We start from the raw sequence: 22,120 nt of genomic DNA, 5'->3' as shown, positions 1-22,120 counted from the left end.
GTAGTCAGCAGATTTAGTTTTTCATTCCTATCAGCTGCTGTGGAGAAACTTATTTTCAGCCAGTTAATAATGATGTGGTAATATAATCTACTAGATTCTCCTGAAACGTCCTTTTCGTGAGTGTTTCAGTGTTAGAGATGGAGCAGAGCCTTTTCTTTGTGCCTGAGATCCTGGTGTGGTGTCCGGGGTCTGCACTTCTCTGTGTATTTATAGTTGGCTGTATTTCACAGTGTCAACTGTGGGCCGTGGAGGTTTTCTGGTGCTTTGCTGCTGGTCTTTGGTTGAAATGCACATCGCGAGCTGCTGTTTTTCACCTTTGACCTTTGAGTCCTGAGCTGCTAACAGTGGTGACAGCAGCAGCAGATGTGAAGGCACATTCAGTGACCTTTAAAGCAGAAACCAGAGCTCGGCCGCCTCGCGGATCCTCTTCAAATAGTCCTCGACGAGAAAAGCTGCGCAGCGACGAGAATGAATGAATGAGGAGCAGCTGCTGCCAGGCTGACAGAGGCCATCGGCTCAGTCTGAGGATTAACACTTCAGTGTGTTAAAACAGAGGAACACACACACACACACAGTGAGGCCTGGAAAAAGACAAACGGCTCCTGTTAACACATGCGTGGGTCATAGATATCAATATTTACTAAATAATAAACGATATTGTGCAGCACGCAAGATAGACAGCGCACAGTGTGCTTTGAGGCAGCAGCCAAGAAAGCTTTAGTCCGCGTCTGTGAATACCCATGTGTGCATACCTGTGTGGATCAGCATGCTTGCATTCCAAAGGTTTCTCCATGTAATGAGAGTTTATTAGCTAGTTTATTGTGATGGTGCTTTGTTTTCTCTATTATTATGTTGCTCTTTGTTGTTTGCTGTCTCCTCTGTTTGTTTTTTTTTTGTTTGTTTGTTTTTTTTTTTTCTCCATACAGGTGACCCAGGAGTTCTTTTTTTTTTTTTCTCTCTCTTCCCCCCCCCTTCTCACCGTCTCTTCTCCCCTTTGGTTTTCTTTCTTTCTCTCCCCCTCTTTCTCTCATTCATTCCCCCTGTCCTATTTATTTAAAAAAATAAATAAATAAAAAAAAATGACAAAGGATGAACTGAAGCTCTGCCATCACGTAATGTTGCATACTGCTGTTTCTGATGTCATTTAGAAAAAAAAAACAAAAAAAAAAAACACATGCGTGGGTCTGCACGTGCTCAGTAACCCCCCAATCATCTAAGCTGTGTGCTCTAATAAACTATGAAGCCTTTATCAATCAGATCCTTTGATACTGATCGTCGCTGATATGGAGACTAAATGTTTCTCAACCACAAAGTTCAAACTTCAGTCCTGATCAGAGAAAAATGATAAAGTGTACCGGGAGAGTGCACTTCGGTGAGTCACCTCTTTAAACTGTATTTGGTTTAAAGTTTGCTTGGCTGTTGGAGCCTTTTGAAGCATTTTTAATGGCATCACCTAATTTGGCTGCTGTGCGGGTAGTTTGTGTCACAGTGGCCATGTTTGTCTGTTATATACAGTATATGGGTGCTGGCTCTGCAGCTGCTTCATGAGATAGTTATGGAAATAAAAAATAACTTATGGGCTGAAGCATCTCCACCCTGTAAACAACGAGTCTCAGTGAGGACAGCAGCAGCTTCACGGCTCTCAGCAGGACAGCGAGGGGTTGGCTGAGGTCGATGATGTCCCCTGAAATCTCTTGGCAGCGATTTAAGCAGATTTCTGCTCCCGTGTGATGTTTTGTTCTGAGCCGGGTCGTCGCCGTGGCCCAGTTATCGCCTCGCTCTGTGTGCAGCGGTGAAAGCAGAGACGGGATCGTCCCTCATCAATATGGAGCGAGGGTGACTCTGCAGACTTCTCTGTGTGGCCTCTCCGGCTTTGTGAACAAATTTCTATTTCAGGTCGAAGGCTGTAAATATTTAAACAGCAAATATTCCAGCAGGATGAGTGACGCCAGGAGGAGCGAGGCGAGACTGTGAACAGTCAGCAGACCTGTTTGTGTTCACAGTGATGAACTGATTCAAACATGAGATGAGCCTTAAATACGGTTCTTTACTGTCACGTCACATTACTGAGGGGCAGCAGGAGCTCGTCTGTGTGAACACAGTTTCCTGTTTAGGATGAGGAAACGTGAAACTGTCAGAGTAACAGACTGCTGTGTTTACAGGCTAATCGGAACCGGGGAGTTTGGTGTTATGAATTTATGTAGAGAGCTAAATCGTGGCCAAAAAAGTCACTGAAATAAAAGAAAATCTCTCTTTAATAAGTGAATAAAACAGGGCAGCAGAGCATGAGCACTGGAAATTCTTCATAATGACTCCAACATTCAGCTTCAGCAGAGAAAAGTTAAAAAATGAGACTGTTTTAAAAAGTGGAACCATCAGATTTTTTGTCAGTGTTGCTTGAAAAACTTCCAGAGGGTCGGACTGGCTGCAGACTAACTTCCTGTTTCAGCTCTGGAATAACCTCCCCGCTGCAGACGTTCTCTCACAAATCCTCAAATCGTCCTCACAACAGAGGAGGAAATGAAATTGGAGGTCTGGGCAGTTTTTGAATGGAGTGAAACTACTTCTCTCATTTTCCAAACATCCCAGTGGGAGTTTCCTGGATACGGGTACACTTTCCCCTCCTCCTCCTCTCTGCGAGTGGCGGCTGTTCCCTTTTATGGCTGACAGCAAAGGAGCAGGAGGGAGGACATGACTCCTCTACCTGCTGATGGTGTTTGAGGGGGGAGGAACATTCCTGTTCCTTGAAATCAGGTCTTTGTGGCTTTCTGCGTGACTCTTCTCAGTCAGAGGGAGGAGGAGGAGGAGGAGTTATTAGGCTGTGGCCTAATTCAGGGCACACAGCCGGATGTGTGAGCCGTCAGCTGCGTCCACTGATGAAATAAACATCTGATCTCCGGCCGTGGCAGCAAAGCTCAGCAGCAGGTTAGAAACAAACTGTAGCTGAAGTGACTTTGAGGAGCAGGAGCTCCTGCAGCCACACAGCCGGTGGCAAAGACCTGCAGAAATACTCAGATGTAAAATATCCCAGTACTTCCGGTTGCTCTGCAGTACTCGGGTTTAATGAAATGGTTATGATAGAGCTGTTTTTCCTTACAAATAATCGTCTCTGACCGTAACTCTGACTGTGTCTGTGACTGCTGGCTTCAGGCCAGCAGAGCCAGCAGCTGCAGACACTTTGAGAGAACGCACACGATCAATAAGCCTAATGGTTTAAGTGCTGCTGAGACGGACGGACAGACGGGCTGTGAGTGATGTTGGAGGCAGCTGATGTAAAAACATCCGTCGGAAACAAATCTGCTTCATTTCTTTGAGTCGTAGCCCCCATGACACCACCCGTAGATTTATAATCACCTGTTCTGGAGCCTGTAGGTAAGTTAACGGCGTGCTTAGTTCGATGATGGCATTAAAAATGCTCCAAAAGGCTCCATGTTGTTATGAAGGAGGAAACTTTTTGTGCTTTGACAAACAAAAGTAAAATTTACACATCAATAAAAAGCAGAGGATCGATAATAGATGCCTGTGGAACTCCTTTGGGTTTTTGTTACCCACTCTGATGGTTTCTGCATCCAGAAAAACTCTGGTTTGGGTGTAAAATACTTACGGCTGGATTTTTAGAGGATCATTAAAGATGTGAACTCATGTTTCTTAACACAAACTCTCAATCACTCCTCAGGAGTGAAAGAAGCCATCTATGTCCACTGTGAGCGACCATCTTTGAACAGAGGCGGGGGTTTACAACACCAACTCTCTGCCATCTATAATCCAGTTTTGAGTTCCCTCCCCAGAGGCCTTAACGCCCACTCACATCCTGGACCATCTGACCTCAGGAATTCGCATGATAGGGTGGGGCCAGGTTTCACAATGAGCTCACCCGAAACCCTGGCTGATTGGGACCCACACCCAGTTTCACACCTTGGCTCAGGCGATTAGAGGATCATCAGGGGGTCCTTTATCCCTCTGTGGGGGGAAACTCCCACTAGGTTTAAATCTGGGACTCCCCACCATTTGGTGAAAGGTCTTCAAGCAACTTAAAGAAGCTCCTTTGACTACGATGACCTGGTCATCGTAGTCAAAGGAGCTTGCAAAGAAAAGCGTCTGGACTTCTTTAAGTTACTTGAAGACGTTTCACCTCTCATCCGAGAAGCTTCTTCAGTTCTAAGGTCAAATGGTGGAGAGTCCCAGATATAAACCTAGTGGGAGTGTCCCCCCACAGAGGGACAAAAGGACCCCCTGATGATCCTCTAATCCCCTGAGCCGAGGTGTGAAACTGGGTGTGGGTCCCAATCAGCCAGAGTTTCGGGTGAGTTCATTGTGAAACCTGGCCCCACCTTATCATGCGAATTCCTGAGATCAGATGGCCCAGGATGTGAGTGGGTGTTAAGGCGTCTGGGAAAGGATCTCAAAACAGAGGCACAGAAAAGAAGATCAGACACCAGCGAGGGAGGATAAGAAAGACAGACGCAACAACATTGTCATCCCCTATGTAGCCGGTGTATCAGAAAAACTCAGGAGAGTTTTCTCCAAGCACGACATCCCGGTGCATTTCAGACCCAGCAACACACTCAGACAAAAACTGGTTCACCCGAAAGACAAAACGCCAAAACACAGACTTAACAATGTGGTGTATGCTGTACAGTGCAGCGAGGAATGCCCAGACCTCTACATTGGAGAGACCAAACAGCCACTTCACAAGCGCATGGCACAACACAGAAGAGCCACCTCCACAGGACAAGACTCAGCAGTCCATCTGCATCTTAAGGATAAAGGACACTCTTTCGAGGATGCCAATGTTCACATTTTGGACAGAGAGGACAGATGGTTTGAAAGAGGAGTGAAAGAAGCCATCTATGTCCACTGTGAGCGACCATCTTTGAACAGAGGCGGTGGTTTACGACACCAACTCTCTGCCATCTATAATCCAGTTTTGAGATCCCTTCCCAGACGCCTTAACGCCCACTCACATCCTGGGCCATCTGACCTCAGGAATTCGCATGATAAGCCGGGGCCAGGTTTCACAATGAACACACCTGAAACCCTGGCTGATTGGGACCCACGCCCAGTTTCACACCTCGGCTCAGGCGATTAGAGGATCATCAGGGGGTCCTTTTGTCCCTCTGTGGGGGGAAACTCCCACTAGGTTTATATCTGGGACTCTCCACCATTTGACCTTAGAACTGAAGAAGCTTCTCGGATGAGAGGTGAAACGTCTTCAAGCAACTTAAAGAAGTCCAGACGCTTTTCTTTGCAAGCTCCTTTGACTTCACAGACACAAACTCTCAATCTTCACAATAACTTGGACGTGTTTATTTCTTCTGTAAAACGCGCTGGATATTAGAGGAACTGCAGGTTTTGGCTCCTCAGCCATCACTTTGCTTTTCAGCTCTGGAGCTAGATGATTGGTTCTCACTGCAGCTGAACGTTTGAGATGCAGTTTTGTGTAATATCAGTGACTCACAATGATGACAGGAAGCTGCTAGAAGGTCACATCTCGAAACCTTGGCCTTCCTGCTCCGGAGAGCAAAATGATGTGCCATACCTGCTGGTCTGCTGCTCTGAAGGCACACTGGGACGAAAAGCCAGATTAACAGATTGATCTGACCAGGAAGAATTATTCTGAAAATCCTGGAGATTCAACATCAGTCAGCTCAAAATGTGGCAGGTCACCACTGTGCACATCTGCCACAAATCATCCAACATCACGAGCACATCTGGCATTTAATTTGTGTAAATGTTCACGGCTTCAGTCCCGAGCTGCAGGAGGCTTGTATTATCTCTCTGCAGGTTAGGATATTAGGGGTGTGTGCGTGTGCGTGTGCGTGTGCGTGTGTGTGTGTGTGTGTGTGTGTGTGTGTGTGTGTGTCAGATAAAGCCAGATCACAGTATTATTCTGCTGATGCCCTGAAAATGAAGTGAATGTAATCCAGGCACTGGCTATGGAGCGTGCTCAGTGTTGTTCGTGCAGCAGAGTGATGCATTGGGCGTGTCTCTGTTAGCGGCTGAATGATCAGCGCTCTGCAACAACAAACACCCAGGTGGAGCTGAGTGTCGGAGAGTACATTATGAAAAACATAAACAGAATTAGCATTCCTTATGAGAACATAAGGAATGCTAATTCAAAATGTGGAAACTGATGAGATTGTCAAAATAAAACGGGAAATAAAAAGCAACTCAAACGTGTTTTAGAACGGCAAGTTGTAACAGTACTGGAGGGCGTGTCACACGCTTCCTGAGGTCATCCGTCATCCACCCTCATCAGTACATCCATCCAAAGATGGAGAGCGCTAATCATTTCATAAAGTGCAGCTTAGAGTTATAAACAGAACACGTGGCTACAAGCTCAAACTAACCCAGTCCAGTTTTCACACAGTTTTCCATGGATGGAAAAAGATATTAAAATGATTTATAAACATGGTTTGAGTAAGAAACTGAATCCCGGCGGAGCTCGCGTGAACCTCCTCAAGCAGTCGCCGGCTGGGCTCTGAGCTGTTCGATGAGGAGGGAGCCATAATGATGATGAAGGAAAAAGGATGGCTGTGTCGATCTGCAGATGGCAGCTTTTCTTTGTTTGCCAGAGAAACACACGAGGGATCACACAGGAAGTGTGTGCGTGATTTTAATCGTATTTTTATCCACAGCGGAAACACAAACGATGAGGACGCCTTATAAATGGAGACGTGCACAGGAACGGCGTTCAGCCCTGCAGGAAACTGAAGTCAGAGAGCCGCCTGTGTGCAGCTCTGAGCTCAGACCTGTTACTGCTTTACAGAAATCTCGCCTTGTTATGAGTTCTAATAACAGTGGAGAGAGTAGAAGAAAAACGCCCTGCAGAGCACGAGAGCTGAGACACTGAACTAAACATCTCTGCCTCGACCTTTAACCTTTCATCTCCTATAACCATTTCCCCTTTTAAGTATCTTTATCAGCAGGTCATGCTTGAAGAAAATTCAGAGCTCTCGTCATGAAATTCACCCCAGTAACACAAACACATCTATTCCTCCGCACTTTTAAATTACATAAAAATGAGGGGAAAAAATTATCCTGAATCTGAATCCAGGCTGAACTTTGACCTCAGAGACCCTCAGCTGTGTGCACTAGCTAAACCTGCAGCAAAACCCAGGACAGACCTTAAACTGTAGTTTACAGAGGAGGACCAGGCGCCCCCTGCTGGTGGGACTCTGCTCTGCAGCATGAAGTCACAGCTGGACGTTGCTGCCACCTTGTGGCCGAATTCATAAAAGCTTCTGCTGCTGCAGGTTCTTACTAAAGACAAGTAAATGGAGTTTAGTGTGAAGGATTATTGTTGCCTGTAGATGTCTGTGAGTCTTCAGTTATTTAAATTTGTGCCAGCAGTTTATTATTAAAAAAAACAACTACAAATCTAGAGGCGAGAACAGGAGAAACTTCCAGAAGCTGGAGGCGGATTTGCCTTGAGATCTGTCTGACTGGCAGATCAGTGTCCACCCAGCATCCTGGTCCAACATCAGATAATTTATTGTTTTATATCTGAAATGCTGGAGGAGAACTTTTCCTCCCTGATAACAGCAGAGCAGCTGCCTCTTCTGTTCCTAAAACCAGAGCATCCTGCTTTCTGTACGTGTGATGGTTTCTCTGTGATGTTTCGGGAATGTCCTACTTCCTCTGTTTCCTGTTTCCTGTATTAAAGCGTCTTTGATGTTCTCGCTGTTGCAGGTGAGCTGCTGAGCCAGCCGCGGCCCGAAGGCCTCACCGAGATCGTCTGTCCAAAGAATGGCTCGGAGCGGGTCAACGTGGCCCTCGTTTACCCCCCGACCCCCACCGTGCTCAGCCCCTGTCTCAAATGAAGCCCCGCCCACCCATCTACACCGACCTGGCTCGTCTTCACTGCGTCACCAGAGCCTCCACCTCCAACCTCCGGCTTCCATCGTCTGTCACCTTTCTGAGCCACCAACCACCACTTCGCGTCCTCCACAGTCAGAGCGAGCGGCTCGACGGGTCTCTGCTTCACGTGTACGTCAGTAATTACAGAACACAGCAGCGAAGGTCAGAGATCACCAGATGCACTTTTTTTGTTTTGTTATGTTTGTGTTTTTGTTTACAAACATTCAGGTGATACAAATAAAAAATAATGATTTCGTTTATCAGCTCCATAAAAACAACGGACACTGCGATGGATAGAAAACCTCCACATTTTATAATCTGTAAAACCAAACATTCGGTTTAATCAGGTTATTTATTTTTTATATTTCAAAAAAATAATAATAAAAATAAATTAATAATACTGTATGAACAAGTATTACTTGTATTGTGATATTACACTGAGGAGAGTGTGACCTGAGTTTTTCCTTCCCACTGTCACCAAAGCGCTTGGTCACAGGGGGCCGTCTGATTGTTGGGGCTTCACTGTATTGTTGTAGAGTCTTTATCTTATCTTATCTTAACTGTTGTTGTGATTTGAAGCTTTATGATTCAAATTAAATTGAAATTAATTTTTTTTACTATTATTTTTATATTTCAAAGTATAAAAAAGTATATGTTTTATACAATGACCGTACTCTGTCGTGTTCCTGGAGTTTATTTTTCCTTTTGAAGTTTTATTTGCTTTTCTTATTTTTCTTACTTTGATTTTATGTAAACGTTGCTACAGTTACATTTTTTACGTGACCGTCAGACCGAGTGAATTAAATACTCTTTGATTTCACCTGGCGGCTATTTAACTTCCTGTTTGTGTTGCAGGTCTCTGACGCCTCTTCACGTCGCACTGAGCGGTATCTGAAGAGCTTCAGTGAGCCCGACGCGATCCACACAGTCTGTAGCATCTAATGAGGGTTCCTCCTCCTCGGTCCCGTTACCGAGTCGCGCTGCTTCACACGTTTCTCTCTGAACAGTAACGCCCACTTCCTCCTGTGTGAATCTACGGCTGTAAAGACTGAAGGACATTTGGATTTTCACTTATTTCGTACAGTTTGTCGGGAGGAGTCTGTGAAACTGAGGTTCGGGTCGCCGCTGGAGACACAGAGCGACTCTGATCACGACGCGCTCTGCGGGAGATCTCAGGTGATGATGGGACAGACGCAGTTACAGCATCAACGCTGTATCAAGCATCAGGAAGTGTTCATTTCACACAGACAATGGAAAATATCAGCAACTCACACATGACTGTGAGAAAATAATGGGAAATAATGCTTACCAATGGGAAACAGTGGGATTTAATGGTTAGCAATACAAAAATACAAAAGCAATGGGAAAACAATGCAAAGCAGTGGGAACAACGGCTAACAATGGGGATAAATGGATAATAACGTTTCACAATTAGAAAATTGATGGAAATTAAAGGTAACAATTACAAAACTATTATGGGTTCAAAATGCAGAAATCGTGAAAATTAATGATTCACAATTTAAAAATGAGGTTACTAGCTAACAGTGTAGAAACTGTTAGCTGTGCAGAAATAATGAGAATTACTGTTTCACAATTAGAAAACATTGTAAATGATTGGTGATGGGCTCTGTTAGCTCTGGGAGAATGGGGATGAGCTAACGGGGAAACGCATAAGTCTTAAAACCACAGGTGACAAAAACAGCAGGAAGTTCAACCATTTTTCCTCTGGCGTGTTTTACCCTATTAGTGACCTTAATTAATAAATGAACTTAAGTTCATGAAATAAGTAAAAGAACAAAGTTGTAGAAGCTCTGAGAGCATCAGGGCTTTGAGGGGGACATTTTTTCTTTTACTGTCTCTCCTTCTCTGATGTTCATCAAATTAGGTTCAGTTCATCTCCCATGAAACCCATGAAAAAAGCAGCACTAGTAGGACCATGTAGCCGTTCACTGAACATTTCTTTTTTTGTTATTATCTCGTGAATATATTTCTCCTAAAACATTTCGGGCTGGGACAACAACAGTCACACAATCACATATTATCATGTGTGCAACTATAAACACAATCACAGTGTTTAACCGTGTGACACAAACATTATTCACGACACACTGTAACAGAACTGAACAGGTAACGAGGTTTTAGAGAGAATTTATTTAAAAAAATTAAAAAAAAAAAATTTGAAGATGATGAAACTGATTTTTTTCAGCCATGAGAAACAGGAATGCTGAGTGTGGAGATCCTCTGACTGAGCTGCTCAAACATTTCCACAGTGTGGGGTGTGCAATGGTGTGGGACTGCTGAGGTTTCGGAGCCTGTGATCTGCACTCGCTCTCAGACACACTGTGATGAACACACTGATGTGAAGGTAGCAGATGAGCCTTCGGGCCGAGGATGTGGCACGTGTACAGATATTTGTGCGTCTTCTAATGAAACCACAGTGATTTCTACATGTTGAACTTCTTTTCACTGTCTGATGAAAACACTGACACGTGCTGATGGGAAAATGTTGTTGTTTGTAAATAATATCTTTATTTTTGTATGTTGGCCTGAGGTGTCGTCACTCGAGCTTTGACTTTCTTTACAGTGCAATGATGTGCATGACTCACTGTGAGGCTGCACACGGGGTTTTCTATGTAGCTCCGTCCAGCGTCTCACAGTTCATCATGAAATACCAAATAAACAATGACTGCTTTAATACCTGCAGGCCATGTCATTCATTCACGCTCTAAACACAGTTTCACCTTTTCACTGGGTAAATGTACAGTTTGTAGGTCACAACTGCACAAACAAGGTCCAGAGGCCCAGTTCAGTTTAGAATTCAATCAGGAGAAGCCTAGCAGTCAACTAGCAGCTACAACCAGCTGTGTCGCCATCCACCTGTCAGTCAAAAGGCCACACCCCCAATAATGCAAACTTTAAGCCTTGATACAGTTTAAACAGGTGAGTTCTAGTTATTTCTGCTGTAAAGTTTCAACATGGGTCTCATTGCTGCCTCTTCTGGATATCAGAGGAACTGCAGTTTTTTGTGCCACCGCTTCATTTATGAACTCTTGGGTGGAGCATTTTTGTGCAGCAGATAACTGGAGGAGTCCTTGGAGTGAATACAAGCACTTATATTTTTAAAATGAAAAATCATCAGACACTTGAAATTCCTCATAAAGCATTTTGTTTCCAGCTTGTGAAAAAAAAAAAGACCACCACTGAATCAATTTTAATTATAATTTCTCTTCCCCACTAGAGGGAAATCAAGTAAAGTAAAATCAGGAAAACACATTATGACACATTATTTTAATAAAGTCATGCTAAGATTTACCTTCATACTACGAATATTTTTTGAGTTCAGGCCCTCCGAATACACACGAGTGGTTCCAGAATCAGTTCTTTAGCATTAGCAGCATTTTTCATTTCATAAGTCGAGTAGATATCCACACAAAAACCTTTAAAATGTCAAAAACTGTTTCACTCCTCCTGTCACAGCCTCAGTGTGGGGGATTTATCACAGTGGGAGTAACCTACAGCAGTTTCATGTCTGTGACATTGAAGAACAGAAGCTAACGCTGGTAGTTTGATCTGTTTATCATCATTCACAAAGTGCATTCTGGGCACAATTACATTTTAAGGCTGTAAAACCCCTCACTACACATTTTATACACTGTTCTCAGACAGGCATCAACATTTTCACACTTTTCTTATTTTCTTATTTAACCACTCTCAAAGTTCAAACCTACGCAGAAAAATAAGTCCAGTATTACAGAATGAAACCAAAGATCAAACCCTGTTTTCACGTCCAGAATATGGGAACAGAGCAGCTGTGAGAGAATTCAACAGCAACGATATGGTACGGAAGTAGAGGAAGCAAGAAGAATGAGTTAATAATCTGAAAAATACAGTAACTCCTACATTCTGTTAGCATGTCCAGAAGTCCAACTTTTTGTGCAATGCTTAGCATCTTCCTCTGCCTTCGACGGTGCAACACATTTCGTCAACATTGTTGTTTATTGGAGAGAAAACTTACAACATACAGTACAGCACTTTATGTAAATTTGACAAGTTAAACACATTCTGTACTGTACAGGCGACACAGCACGGAGATTGATTGACAATGCTCTACAGCCAATCAGGACGTAGAACACAATGAGCTGTAAAAAACAAAACAAAAAAACAAAAAAAACATGAATGAGAGGCAGAAGACGACTGTAGTTCTTATTAACAGGGTATTGCCGACTTTTGTCTGTATGTCATATTTATGATTAAAAACTAATTTAATCAAATTAGATATTATAATTTTTCATATGGGAATTGATCCTGCAACATGAAATGCTGGTATTGGAAGTATCGATATTCCTCAGTCAGTGAGTGAGACAGTAGACTGCGGTGAGAATGAGAGTCCAAGTGCATCGTAAAAACATGTAAATATGACTGACAACTGTAAACGAAGCAGCATCTCGCTCCAGCTTAAAGAAGAAGCAGATACTAACTAAGATGAGAAACTGCATCAGCTCATCAAGCTGAGGCATTTGATTATTCTGAATGTCAACCTGAGGACATACTGTTTGGCTGCTGAGTTTGGTTCTGTTTCTCTTCTGTGGATTTGTTTGCAGTGCTTTGTTTTTGTGTTGAATTAAAATCAAAAGTTTGATTAAAATATTATACAAAAGTAAGAATGCCTGCTTTTCTAACAGAACAAATACACAATATTAGGCAATTATAAGGCATCTCATAAAAACACTAAATGCAAAAGGGTTTATCAACACACAGAGCATTCATATTTGTCAAATATGAGGCTACAGATGATAATAAATTAAGAGCCATTTGGGAGCCAAAACTGCCAGCTCTTCTTTGAGATTCGAGCCACAAGAGCTGGCTCTCTGAAAAGAGACAAACTTCCCATCACTATTATCGTGTTTACGTCATAATCATGGCGTAACCACGGGATAACAATTTTTCTCGCGTATTTTGTGTGTGTGTGAAATACCACCCCCTGCTGTCCATTCCGCTTCACTGCGCCCCGAGCACCGTCCTCCTCCTCCTCACCGCCAGGGGGCGGTAACCCTCACAGGAAGGCAGAAGTAGAGGAGCGCCGTCCGGGATACTTCCTCTTCCTTCCGCGGCCTCAGAGGTAGGAGTTCTGTCCCGCTCACGAAGCGGAGAATCCATGTTAAATCTGAGTAAAAATACTGCATCCTGCGCTGCAAGCATCTGGATCGTGTCAGCTGTGTGTAAATGTGTGCGCTGATGGTTGAATTGTGTGTCTGGAGCCATTAAATGAAGTTTTATGAAGATATTTGCGGAGACGCCGGGTTGGTGGCTCCGGCGGCTGTCCGCCATGTTGGCTCCGTGTGGCGTGGATAGGAGTTGTAAAGCGGCCCTAGCAGCTCCTTTTCTCCGTGTTTGTGGGGTTTAAATCTGTTTAACGTCACCTGAGACGGTGCTGTCTAAGATGGTCTTACCTGCTGTGTGCTAGCCTGAGGAAACTAACGTGTGCCTCTTCTTACAGATATCTGACAATGGTCCGCTACTCTCTCGACCCCGAGAACCCGACTAAATGTGAGTAAAGGTGAACTTCAGCTATGTGTGGGGGTTAGCTGGTGGCTGTGATGACCTCTTAGGACACCTTTGGATTCCACATGAAAACAAACTAATGACACAACTGAGCTGCCGCACTCACTGGTGGAGTGATCCGGGTCTTTGCTGGGGGTGCTAACGGCTTCTCTCTGTGTTTCAGCATGCAAGTCGAGGGGATCCAACCTCCGGGTGCACTTCAAGGTAAGAGTCCACATGTGGGCACAGACAAAGGGGATCACAGGGTTCATCTGTCATCTCACGCGTGTCCATGTTAAAGTAGATTCTCTCAGGTGTAAAGGTGTGTAGAGGCTCAGAGTAGGTTACATGAGCAGCAGCAGGCTTCTGAATCTGGGCTCTAATAACTCATTAAACACACGTGGATGTGGGTTCAGAGTTAATATGGTGCTCTGACTCAGTAGAGAAAAATGATCCGATTTTACTTCAGAGTCATGAAACTGAATGGCTCGTTGCCGCGGGAGTGATGGGAGATGCACTGAAATGTTTTATACTCTTGCATTATGTCTATCTGTGATCCCAGCCAATAGAAACACTGTACTGTAGTTAGTTTATTTCACGCAGACACGTTTGTCCCCCCCAGTTTTTCCACTTCCTCACACCCAGTTTGAGTGATCCTTACATTGATGCTGTGGTTAATCGTCCTGATAGAAGTGATTATGGTTCTCTCACTGATACATGTAAAAACCACACAGGAGGAGTCAGTGGTGTTTATGAGCTGTCTGTGATGTGTAGTTAAATATCCTTCGAGGTTGTTGTCTCGCTGAAGCATAAACCTCAGTGAGGTCTGTTCATTAGAGCTTCAGGTAACAGCATGAGCCTGGTTTCTGTGAACAGCCCAGTTTGTTTGGAGCTCTGCTTCAGCTGCAGAATGTGTGAGATGTCTGAAAATAACTGGTGACACTTTTAATCTCTCTTTTGAATACAGGTGTAATCCTCCCGTAATTAAATAGAATTTCTGTGTATATAATTTGAAGTTAATATTTAAGCTCAGGTACTTAAAGCTCTGCTCCCGAGGATAAGGAGTGAATAAGTCAGGATTTTCCAGGAAAAATAAATTACTGTGAATGGCTTGAGTAACTTTTGTGTGTTTAGAAATGTTGAATAGACAATCTGCTGTGATTGAATGAGCTGCTGGTCTAATGTTTATGTCAGTGGGAGGAGCTCTAGTTTTAAAGATGGCTGCAGTGCTCCTAGGTTTGTTTGGCTGTGGATTAAAGAGACTTGGTTTTCTGTCGAATCGATCAGATCGCAGAGATTCTCTGATGGTTTGTTTGCCTCCCCTAAAATCTATAAACACATTCAACTTTCATTAAATCTAATGTGACGGCCGAGGCCCTCAGAACTGACCCGACATCTGGACGTCATGCTGATGTCATGAAGGTTACGACATAAAGGTGCCACTTTGTTGATCCGGTCTCTGACCCGTCTGTGTCCTCACTTTCAGAACACCCGTGAGACGGCCCAGGCCATCAAAGGCATGCACATTCGCAAAGCCAACAAGTACCTGAGGGACGTCATCGTCAAGCACCAGTGCGTCCCCTTCCGCCGCTACAACGGCGGCGTTGGCCGCTGTGCTCAGGTGAGGTCCCAGCGAGCGTGGCATCACTCTGACAGCTGCAGTGATGACCTTCTTAGGACACCTTTGGATTAAAGATGAAACTAAATCTAGTAACCTGAGCAGCAGCGAAGGCGGCCAGAGTTACCCCGCCTCTGAGCTCTGAGGCATGGTCTAAAAGCACCTTTGATGTTTTCTGTTTTCAGGCCAAACAGCACGGCTGGACCCAGGGACGCTGGCCCAAGAAGAGTGCCGAGTTCCTCCTGCACATGCTCAAGAATGCCGAGAGCAACGCTGAGCTGAAGGTGAGGTCATGAGGAGGTGAGGGGCCAACGGGTGTAGCAAGCAGACAGAGAGATGGACTCCCTGGAACACACTTTTATATTGAAAGGATCGATACCAATTTAGTCTGAAGGTCACACCCGTCTGTCTGCAGCTTTAAACACCTGAAACTGTGCTAGTGATGTGCAAAGTAGTTTGTGTGATCGAATTGTTGTTAGTTTTCTAAATGTGGCGTCTCTTAAGTAGTGTGCATGTCAGCGTCGCATTAATGAAAAATACTTGTTTATTTTAAGACTAAAGTCCAAATGTTGGACTGTTCTGCAAATGAGTTAGCTGTCTTATATCTGTGATGAGTCGTAGCTCGTCTGTATGGCATGAGCTGTAACATCCATCCTGCTGTTTCCCAGACGCAGCTTTCTGTACTGCCTCTGTGACGTCCTTGAACTCATCACGCTGTTTTTATGAACTAAAGGAGCCGTGGCAGCTTTGACTTATCGACACTTTAATCTCACATTTTAACTTGGTTCTCAAACTGAACACTAATATTTTTCTCTCAATGACACTCGTCGTGCGTTTCAACTTCTTAAACGTGACAGAGTATGCACATTTGATCTAAATCTATTGAGCATATCTGGATTTTGTTGGTCCAACAGAAAGCAGGTCCCTGAGGACACTGGCTTTGATTTCATGAAGTTATGACACAAGAGCGTTCTTTAAGTTTAAAATGATTATCTGCATCGTGACATCAGCCTACAGGTGGCGATCACAGGCAGGCTTTAGGGAGGCGAGCTTCCACATGAGGGCAGGCGGAGACGTTGAGATGACCCTGAGCTCTGTTTCAGCTCTGTGGAGCTGGTTGTTGTTGAGCTGATCGGTGAGCAGCAGATTGCAGTGATGACCATTTAGGACACCTTTGTATTAACCATGAAAAGAACAATTACAGTCTGAGCAATCTGAGAATCACAGACAGCTGGAACGAGAGGACAACACCACTTTAATGATCACATGCTTCAGGCCTCAGTTTGATTATTGATGTCTGAGCATCTATTGATCTGCAGTTGGTTTCTCGGGTGACGTTTAGTCTTCATCTCCAAATGTTTGGAAGCAATAGGTGAACCAATCAGAGCCTTTGATTAATAAATGATTAATATCTGATGATTTGAGCTCTGAAAGGATCGATGGAGTCCTATTTTCTCGTGGTGGTTCTGACCCGTGTTTGTGCTTTCAGGGTCTGGACGTGGACTCTCTGGTCATTGAGCACATCCAGGTAAACAAGGCGCCAAAGATGAGGAGGCGTACGTACCGCGCCCACGGCCGCATCAACCCCTACATGAGCTCGCCGTGCCACATTGAGATGATCCTGACAGAAAAGGAGCAGATCGTCCCCAAGCCCGAGGAGGAGGTCGCCCAGAAGAAAAAGGTGAGAACGTGGAGAGGGAAGAGCGAGGGGTGGGGCTTCAAACATGCAGCACGGAGCGAGGTTAGGGGAATTAAAGTTGGCTTAGTCTCTTGGGACCTGGAGAGCTGTGATTTCCCTTTTACTGAAGGTCCCATGAATGCCACAGCAAACACAGTGAATCCTGCTCCTCTGGCTGCACATCTGAACCCGTCACCTTCCTCCTCTTCATCATCTGTCGCAGTGATGACTCCTTAGGACACCTTTGGATTCTCCATGAAAACAACCCTGTTAAAACTGAGCGACTGTTGGCCAAGGCAGCGGTGCAAACTCTCTGATCGATGATGTCATAACTCTGCCTCTCTCTTCTCTCTGCAGGTTTCACAGAAGAAGCTGAAGAAGCAGAAGCTGATGGCACGCGAGTAAAATTCTAATAAACCTGAAACTTGTTATGAGAGAAGACTCGGACTCGTTTCTTTCACCAAGCATACCTGAAAGCAATGTTCCTCCTTCAAAATAAACCTCAGCTGCTGCTTTAGCAGCTGATGGGTTATTCCTCTCTGTGCTTTTCAAAATAAAAGACCTTAAGCCTACTGTGACCTGTTTACAACCCTGAACGATTAAAATCAAGTTATCTTTTGTTTTACTGGACATGTACTTCACAGAGCTGAAAATGATATTCCAGCAGCAGATGCAGAATAAAAGTTTACAATAAACATAAATATTAATGCCACAGTGAGGGTCTGAACTGTGAGTGCAGCTGTTTATAACAATAACAATGAGCGTAAAGAGTTGAGGTATTGAAGCAGCATTCGGGTTCATCCACCTGTGGCAGGTGTTGAGCAAATGTGATTCTCTGACGATTTAGTGATTTAACTATAATTTTGATAAACAATTTTGTTGACTCTGAGTAGTAATATAGTAGTATAATTAAACAGTATTATTAACATTCAACATTTGCAATGAGTTAGAATTAACAATAACTGGAACTCAACTATCAGCACTCAAGTACCAGTTCTGTAATCAAGTATTGTCAAGGAAGAAATGCAACTGTAGTGGCCTCAGCTGCAGGTCATTTTCCATAAGTTCCTGGTACTGGCACTGGTGTCTTGGGAAAAATCCATCTTGTCTCACTTAACCCATTTTTTTAACTAATGCTGTGTTCTGGTAATTTGACAGCATACATGCTACTGCAAACAGTTGGTTGATATTGTAAACATGTGACATGGTAATGATGCTATCAAAAAGTTTGTTCTGTTTTATCCTCCTAATGACTCGCTCCACATGTACCCTGAGTCTGGCTATGGCCTGCGTCTCCTTAACCTGGTATGCTGGCATCTGCTTCTGCTTAGATAGAAAAGGTGGGCAGTACACTTTGCATTTACAACAATCTGTGATTAGGAAGCCCTTATCTACCATCACTGCCATGTCTTCAGTCAACTTCTCAGCAATGCCTGATTGTTTGAATAGTTCCTTGTCACTAACCGAACCAGCATACAGATTAGAGATGAATGTCACTGGACCATGTGGAGCTATGCCAACCAGGGCTTTCATCGTACAGTGGGATTTGTACGAAGAGTACATTTCACTTTGGAGAAGTGGTGAGGATGGTGTCTGACACCTCAGCTCTGTACAGTCAAGGATCATCTGGGTGTCTGAGAAATCTTTGAATTCCTCAGAGAGGTAGCGCGTCTGCACATGTAAGCCAGATGCATTGAGACCCCAGTGCAGTGGCAAGAAAAATTGTCCATGTTGCAATAATGCGGCTCACTGTGGACTGGTGTATGCTAAATCGATGTGCCAGGTCCCTCTCCTTCAAACCAACTGACAGGAAAACCAGGAAAAGAAAGAACTCGTCAATTGGCTGTAGCAGCTGCCTCTGAAAGGTGAAAACAAAAGGGAAAGTGTTACTCCTTAAGCTATGAACTATAGGGAGTGCAGAATTATTAGGCAAGTTGTATTTTTGAGGAATAATTTTATTATTGAACAACAACCATGTTCTCAATGAACCCAAAAAACTCATTAATATCAAAGCTGAATGTTTTTGGAAGTAGTTTTTAGTTTGTTTTTAGTTTTAGCTATTTTAGGGGGATATCTGTGTATGCAGGTGACTATTACTGTGCATAATTATTAGGCAACTTAACAAAAACCAAATATATACCCATTTCAATTATTTATTTTTACCAGTGAAACCAATATAACATCTCCACATTCACAAATATACATTTCTGACATTCAAAAACAAAACAAAAACAAATCAGCGACCAATATAGCCACCTTTCTTTGCAAGGACACTCAGAAGCCTGCCATCCATGGATTCTGTCAGTGTTTTGATCTGTTCACCATCAACATTGCGTGCAGCAGCAACCACAGCCTCCCAGACACTGTTCAGAGAGGTGTACTGTTTTCCCTCCTTGTAAATCTCACATTTGATGATGGACCACAGGTTCTCAATGGGGTTCAGATCAGGTGAACAAGGTGGCCATGTCATTAGTTTTTCTTCTTTTATACCCTTTCTTGCCAGCCACGCTGTGGAGTACTTGGACGCGTGTGATGGAGCATTGTCCTGCATGAAAATCATGTTTTTCTTGAAGGATGCAGACTTCTTCCTGTACCACTGCTTGAAGAAGGTGTCTTCCAGAAACTGGCAGTAGGACTGGGAGTTGAGCTTGACTCCATCCTCAACCCGAAAAGGCCCCACAAGCTCATCTTTGATGATACCAGCCCAAACCAGTACTCCACCTCCACCTTGCTGGCGTCTGAGTCGGACTGGAGCTCTCTGCCCTTTACCAATCCAGCCACGGGCCCATCCATCTGGCCCATCAAGACTCACTCTCATTTCATCAGTCCATAAAACCTTAGAAAAATCAGTCTTGAGATATTTCTTGGCCCAGTCTTGACGTTTCAGCTTGTGTGTCTTGTTCAGTGGTGGTCGTCTTTCAGCCTTTCTTACCTTGGCCATGTCTCTGAGTATTGCACACCTTGTGCTTTTGGGCACTCCAGTGATGTTGCAGCTCTGAAATATGGCCAAACTGGTGGCAAGTGGCATCTTGGCAGCTGCACGCTTGACTTTTCTCAGTTCATGGGCAGTTATTTTGCGCCTTGGTTTTTCCACACGCTTCTTGCGACCCTGTTGACTATTTTGAATGAAACGCTTGATTGTTCGATGATCACGCTTCAGAAGCTTTGCAATTTTGAGACTGCTGCATCCCTCTGCAAGATATCTCACTATTTTTGACTTTTCTGAGCCTGTCAAGTCCTTCTTTTGACCCATTTTGCCAAAGGAAAGGACGTTGCCTAATAATTATGCACACCTGATACAGGGTGTTGATGTCATTAGACCACACCCCTTCTCATTACAGAGATGCACATCACCTAATATGCTTAATTGGTAGTAGGCTTTCGAGCCTATACAGCTTGGAGTAAGACAACACGCATGAAGAGGATGATGTGGACAAAATACTCATTTGCCTAATAATTCTGCACTCCCTGTAGTAAAATTACGCTTTTCTTGGCTAAATGTTTTGTAATGGTTATGCATACCATACCGTACTATGGGGTAAACAATGAGGTGCTGTAGTACACAGGTGTATGTATGTAAAGGATGCTGAGTCCTTTAGCATACATGCTATTGTACATAATGTAATGTTATTGTACATAAATACATTAAAATTACACCTCTAGTTCTAACTACCAACAAACCCATAACCTACTGTTGATGTGCGTGCACGTGTCAACACTTCTTCGTTCCTATTGGCAGCTGACTTGGCTCTTGAAACCTGGATCATTTTATAGATGCAAGGCTCAATCAAAAACCAAAATGCCATCAAATGATCATAGCTTGGAAATCTATTCACGAGAGAGACATACATCGTGTCAATCATTAATTAACATTACACACTGACATAAAAATAATATAAACTGTGACAAATATGCTAATGGTATGCTGTATAACATAGTCTGATTAAGAGTCTATTTGGTGTTGTATTTTACCTGTAGCATTAGGATATCGTTTAAATACTAAAGCATCTACATGAAACATACAATCAGCAGAGAAAAAGTACATTTCTATTGTGTTTCATTAAGACTGGAAACACTTTCGAAATTTAACTGATGGTGACCTTGGTATATTTTAAACAGTTAGCTTGAATAGAACTTAGGTGTAGCTTGAATAGAACTTAGATGTACCTGGTATAGAATCGGATGTCAGTGTCGGAGCCAGCAAAACGCTGTAACCCAAATTCTCGCTGGACACGTAACTCCTGTATTTCCTTCCTCAGAGTCTCCACGTCTTTGGACAGGTCTTCTGCAGCTGATGCAGATATGTCCAATGCAGACGGCTCAGGGACTGAGCAGTAGTCATGATCTCTTGTAAGACTTTGCTCTTCTTGATCGTCAGGAGGAACTAGTTCAAGGCGTCGCTCCGTTCTCTCCCAAACACTACGCCGCGGTGGTTCAACTTTATAGCCATTCCACTCAAAAAGTGTTGGTACAGCACCTTTAATAAGCCTCCTTCGACCATCAAGGGTTGTTGGCTCTATGAGTTGATCACTGGCGAAATGTCTGCTGCAGACCCTGGTGTGAGAGGTAATTGTGAAATGATGTATGTTTACCAGCCATTGTCTTCTCAAGTCAGAATGGGTCGGAACACCATGAAAACTTAGTATGCCGTTAAATTTGGCTGAAGCCGAACAAAGTGGGACACAGCAATGCTCGGAGTATTTCTTCTGCTGTTTTTGAAAATATTCTGTTTTAAATACTTTCCTTTTTATACTCATTCTGAAGTGACGTTAGCATAGCTACCGATAGATAAACAAACATACCGGAAACGCCCAAGCGGTAGTATTTGGAAACGGAAATACGTCACATGCCGTAGTGCAAGTAGTCCATTACCAAGAATAGAGAGGGGACAGCCTAACATATGAAACAGGAAGAAGAAAAAACCGCAGTGTAATCTATTTATTTCAACAAAGTAACTGTATTCTGAATACCACCTTTTCCAAATGGTAACGTAACGGAATACAGTTACTCAAATGTTGTATTTTAAATACGTAATGCCGGTACATGTATTTCGTTAATCCCCAACACTGATTTTACACCCCATTCCTACAACAGTGCTAAAAGAAGTCCTGCCATTAATTAATTGAAGCCTCCAGCTTTCTGGCCTCTAGCTCACCTTGGAATGGTTCGCAGCTGACTGTGAAGCGGTGGGAATGAGAATCAGCAAATCTGAGACCAATGTCCTCAGCCAGAAAAGGGTGGAGTGCCCACTCCAGGTCAGGACGAGTTTCTGCCCCAAGTTGAGGAGTTTAAGTATCTCAGGGTCTTGTTCACGAGGGATGGGAGAAGGGAGCGGGAGATCGACAGACGGATTGGTGCTGCAGCTGCAGTGATGCGCACGCTGCACCGGTCTGTTGTGGTGCAGAGAGAGCTGAGCGTAAAAG

The 22,120-nt window shown here is 43.8% G+C and overlaps 3 protein-coding genes and 4 non-coding genes across 8 annotated transcripts in view; 6 read left to right on the top strand and 1 right to left on the bottom strand.

The window, feature by feature from the left end:
- Window positions 1–10,555, top strand: part of mfhas1 (multifunctional ROCO family signaling regulator 1) — a 29,025-nt gene extending 18,470 nt beyond the window's left edge. Inside the window, exons 2-3 of one of the 2 annotated variants that reach the window (XM_004561858.3) lie at window positions 7,693–7,989; window positions 8,716–10,555. In XM_004561858.3, coding sequence (XP_004561915.1) covers window positions 7,693–7,823 — 131 coding nt within the window. In that variant the 3' untranslated portion in view covers window positions 7,824–7,989; window positions 8,716–10,555. Of the gene's footprint in view, window positions 1–7,692; window positions 8,023–8,715 lie in introns of both variants that reach the window. The other variant, XM_004561857.3, reaches the window with a different exon arrangement.
- A 2,342-nt stretch (window positions 10,556–12,897) lies between these two features.
- rpl17 (ribosomal protein L17) lies at window positions 12,898–17,136 on the top strand. The gene is made up of 7 exons (XM_004561856.4): window positions 12,898–12,979; window positions 13,358–13,407; window positions 13,586–13,626; window positions 14,888–15,022; window positions 15,205–15,303; window positions 16,509–16,700; window positions 17,055–17,136. The coding sequence occupies exons 2-7, from the start codon at window positions 13,368–13,370 to the stop codon at window positions 17,100–17,102; spliced, it is 555 nt and encodes a 184-aa protein (XP_004561913.1). The 5' UTR covers window positions 12,898–12,979; window positions 13,358–13,367; the 3' UTR covers window positions 17,103–17,136.
- On the top strand, window positions 13,450–13,519 carry LOC111500843 (small nucleolar RNA SNORD58). Its single transcript, XR_002721271.1, has one exon. It is a non-coding gene; the product is annotated as a small nucleolar RNA SNORD58 (small nucleolar RNA).
- On the top strand, window positions 15,058–15,125 carry LOC111500845 (small nucleolar RNA SNORD58). The gene has a single exon (XR_002721273.1). It is a non-coding gene; the product is annotated as a small nucleolar RNA SNORD58 (small nucleolar RNA).
- LOC111500847 (small nucleolar RNA SNORD58) lies at window positions 16,167–16,233 on the top strand. Its single transcript, XR_002721275.1, has one exon. It is a non-coding gene; the product is annotated as a small nucleolar RNA SNORD58 (small nucleolar RNA).
- On the top strand, window positions 16,915–16,982 carry LOC111500846 (small nucleolar RNA SNORD58). The gene has a single exon (XR_002721274.1). It is a non-coding gene; the product is annotated as a small nucleolar RNA SNORD58 (small nucleolar RNA).
- Window positions 17,137–17,587: 451 nt separating the features above from the next.
- LOC106675365 (uncharacterized) lies at window positions 17,588–21,503 on the bottom strand. The gene is made up of 3 exons (XM_014409700.3): window positions 20,865–21,503; window positions 20,390–20,525; window positions 17,588–18,555 (listed from the first exon to the last, which is right to left on the bottom strand). Exons 1-3 carry the CDS (start codon window positions 21,452–21,454, stop codon window positions 18,352–18,354), a joined length of 930 nt encoding a protein of 309 aa, XP_014265186.2. The 5' UTR covers window positions 21,455–21,503; the 3' UTR covers window positions 17,588–18,351.
- Between the last annotated feature and the right edge of the window lie 617 nt (window positions 21,504–22,120).

This window comes from Maylandia zebra, linkage group LG7 (genome assembly GCF_041146795.1).
Source record: "Maylandia zebra isolate NMK-2024a linkage group LG7, Mzebra_GT3a, whole genome shotgun sequence".
In the NCBI taxonomy this organism is placed as follows: domain Eukaryota; kingdom Metazoa; phylum Chordata; class Actinopteri; order Cichliformes; family Cichlidae; genus Maylandia; species Maylandia zebra.
Note: the sequence above shows the minus strand (reverse complement) of the source record. Positions and strands in the feature narration are given on the sequence as shown.

What these genes read in the sequence shown, in the direction of transcription:
- rpl17 (XM_004561856.4), top strand. Translation starts at nt 13,368, where the DNA reads ATGGTCCGCTACTCTCTCGACCCCGAGAACCCGACTAAAT. An exon ending in CCCCGAGAACCCGACTAAAT is followed by an intron (nt 13,408 to 13,585) that starts GTGAGTAAAGGT and finishes TCTGTGTTTCAG; the next exon opens with CATGCAAGTCGAGGGGATCC. An exon ending in AGGTCGCCCAGAAGAAAAAG is followed by an intron (nt 16,701 to 17,054) that starts GTGAGAACGTGG and finishes TTCTCTCTGCAG; the next exon opens with GTTTCACAGAAGAAGCTGAA.
- LOC106675365 (XM_014409700.3), bottom strand. Translation starts at nt 21,454, where the DNA reads ATGAGTATAAAAAGGAAAGTATTTAAAACAGAATATTTTCAAAAACAG. An exon ending in GACATCCGATTCTATACCAG is followed by an intron (nt 20,526 to 20,864) that starts GTACATCTAAGT and finishes TCTCGTGAATAG; the next exon opens with ATTTCCAAGCTATGATCATT. An exon ending in CACGTGCACGCACATCAACA is followed by an intron (nt 18,556 to 20,389) that starts GTAGGTTATGGG and finishes TTCACCTTTCAG; the next exon opens with AGGCAGCTGCTACAGCCAAT.